The sequence below is a fragment of the Penaeus monodon genome, chromosome 28, assembly GCF_015228065.2.
Source record: "Penaeus monodon isolate SGIC_2016 chromosome 28, NSTDA_Pmon_1, whole genome shotgun sequence".
Taxonomy (NCBI): Eukaryota; Metazoa; Arthropoda; class Malacostraca; order Decapoda; family Penaeidae; genus Penaeus; species Penaeus monodon.
The window spans coordinates 34,378,853-34,379,900 of NC_051413.1; the positions used below are offsets into that span (position 1 = coordinate 34,378,853).

At 36.0% G+C, this 1,048-nt stretch overlaps 1 protein-coding gene across 1 annotated transcript in view; it reads left to right on the forward strand.

Moving 5' to 3' along the window:
• The first annotated feature begins 766 nt into the window (after nt 1–766).
• The window catches only part of LOC119591188 (cartilage oligomeric matrix protein-like), a 5,889-nt gene continuing 5,607 nt past the window's right edge, over nt 767–1,048 (forward strand). Inside the window, exon 1 of the mRNA XM_037939900.1 lies at nt 767–815. Within this exon, the coding sequence (XP_037795828.1) occupies nt 767–815 (49 nt within the window). The remainder of the gene's footprint in view (nt 816–1,048) is intronic.

The window sequence follows — 1,048 nt, forward strand, 5'->3', positions numbered from 1 at the left end:
TATATTGTTCGTGTGAGCCCATTAAGTTTATGTGGTTAATCCTGTATGCCACACAGGAACTATACAATCAAGATGATTGCTTAAACAAATTATGCTAAAATCGAGATGCCGCGATTTATGAAATATGTATAAGGGGAAATATAAGTGGTCTTTCACTCATTTGAAGCTTTTTAGTAACGCACTTCCATTCAAACAACAGTATTTGCATTGCTAATATCAATAACTGGATCTAATGTCATGTCAAGTACATTTTATACATGACAGAATGCTATTAACTACTGCTAAAGAAATGACCCGCCTAATGTAGCAATAGGCACTCCTAACAGATACTAATCATTTTGGGGAACTCATACGCATGGAGGCTACACCTTATATATTTTGGTCAACCAGCAATATAGCAAGCAGTAACGGACAATGTTGAAGATATGAAAAATTAAAACTATTTGTTCAAAACAATTTTGTATTCAGTTCGATTGGTTAAGTTTGTTTGAAAAAAGTACAAGATTGAATGCAAATTTCACCATGATGCATCCCCACAAATGCACCCAAATTACAAACTTTATGGACGACCCTTTCACCATACAAGTTAAAATACATCTCTGTTTACTATAGTGCAGATTTTTTTTCTCTTAGGAATTTAGTAGACAGGTAAACATACTCCTAGGTATGTAGAACACAAAAGCATCATAATCAATGTAGTAAGCCTATATCCCCCTACTATATAGTTCAAAATAAACCTAATGAACCTCTAGGAAACCGAAACGTAATGTCCATCAAGAACTCTATATCAAAACACTGGACCCTTTGCATAAGGAGTAGGTGGACTACTGCAAAACAACATACACATAGATAATAAGTTTACCTCAGTAAATTAAAAGTATTGGTATGGAAGTCTAGAGGGAGGGAGGTCAACTCAAAAGAGATTTTGTCCCTTTGCCGGTGGGGGAAGGAGTCCCGAACAGTCTGTCATTACAAGGTTTATACCTGACGAGCGCATCCTTGTGTGAAGACCTCTGATTTTTTTATTATCACACTCTTGAGAGATGCG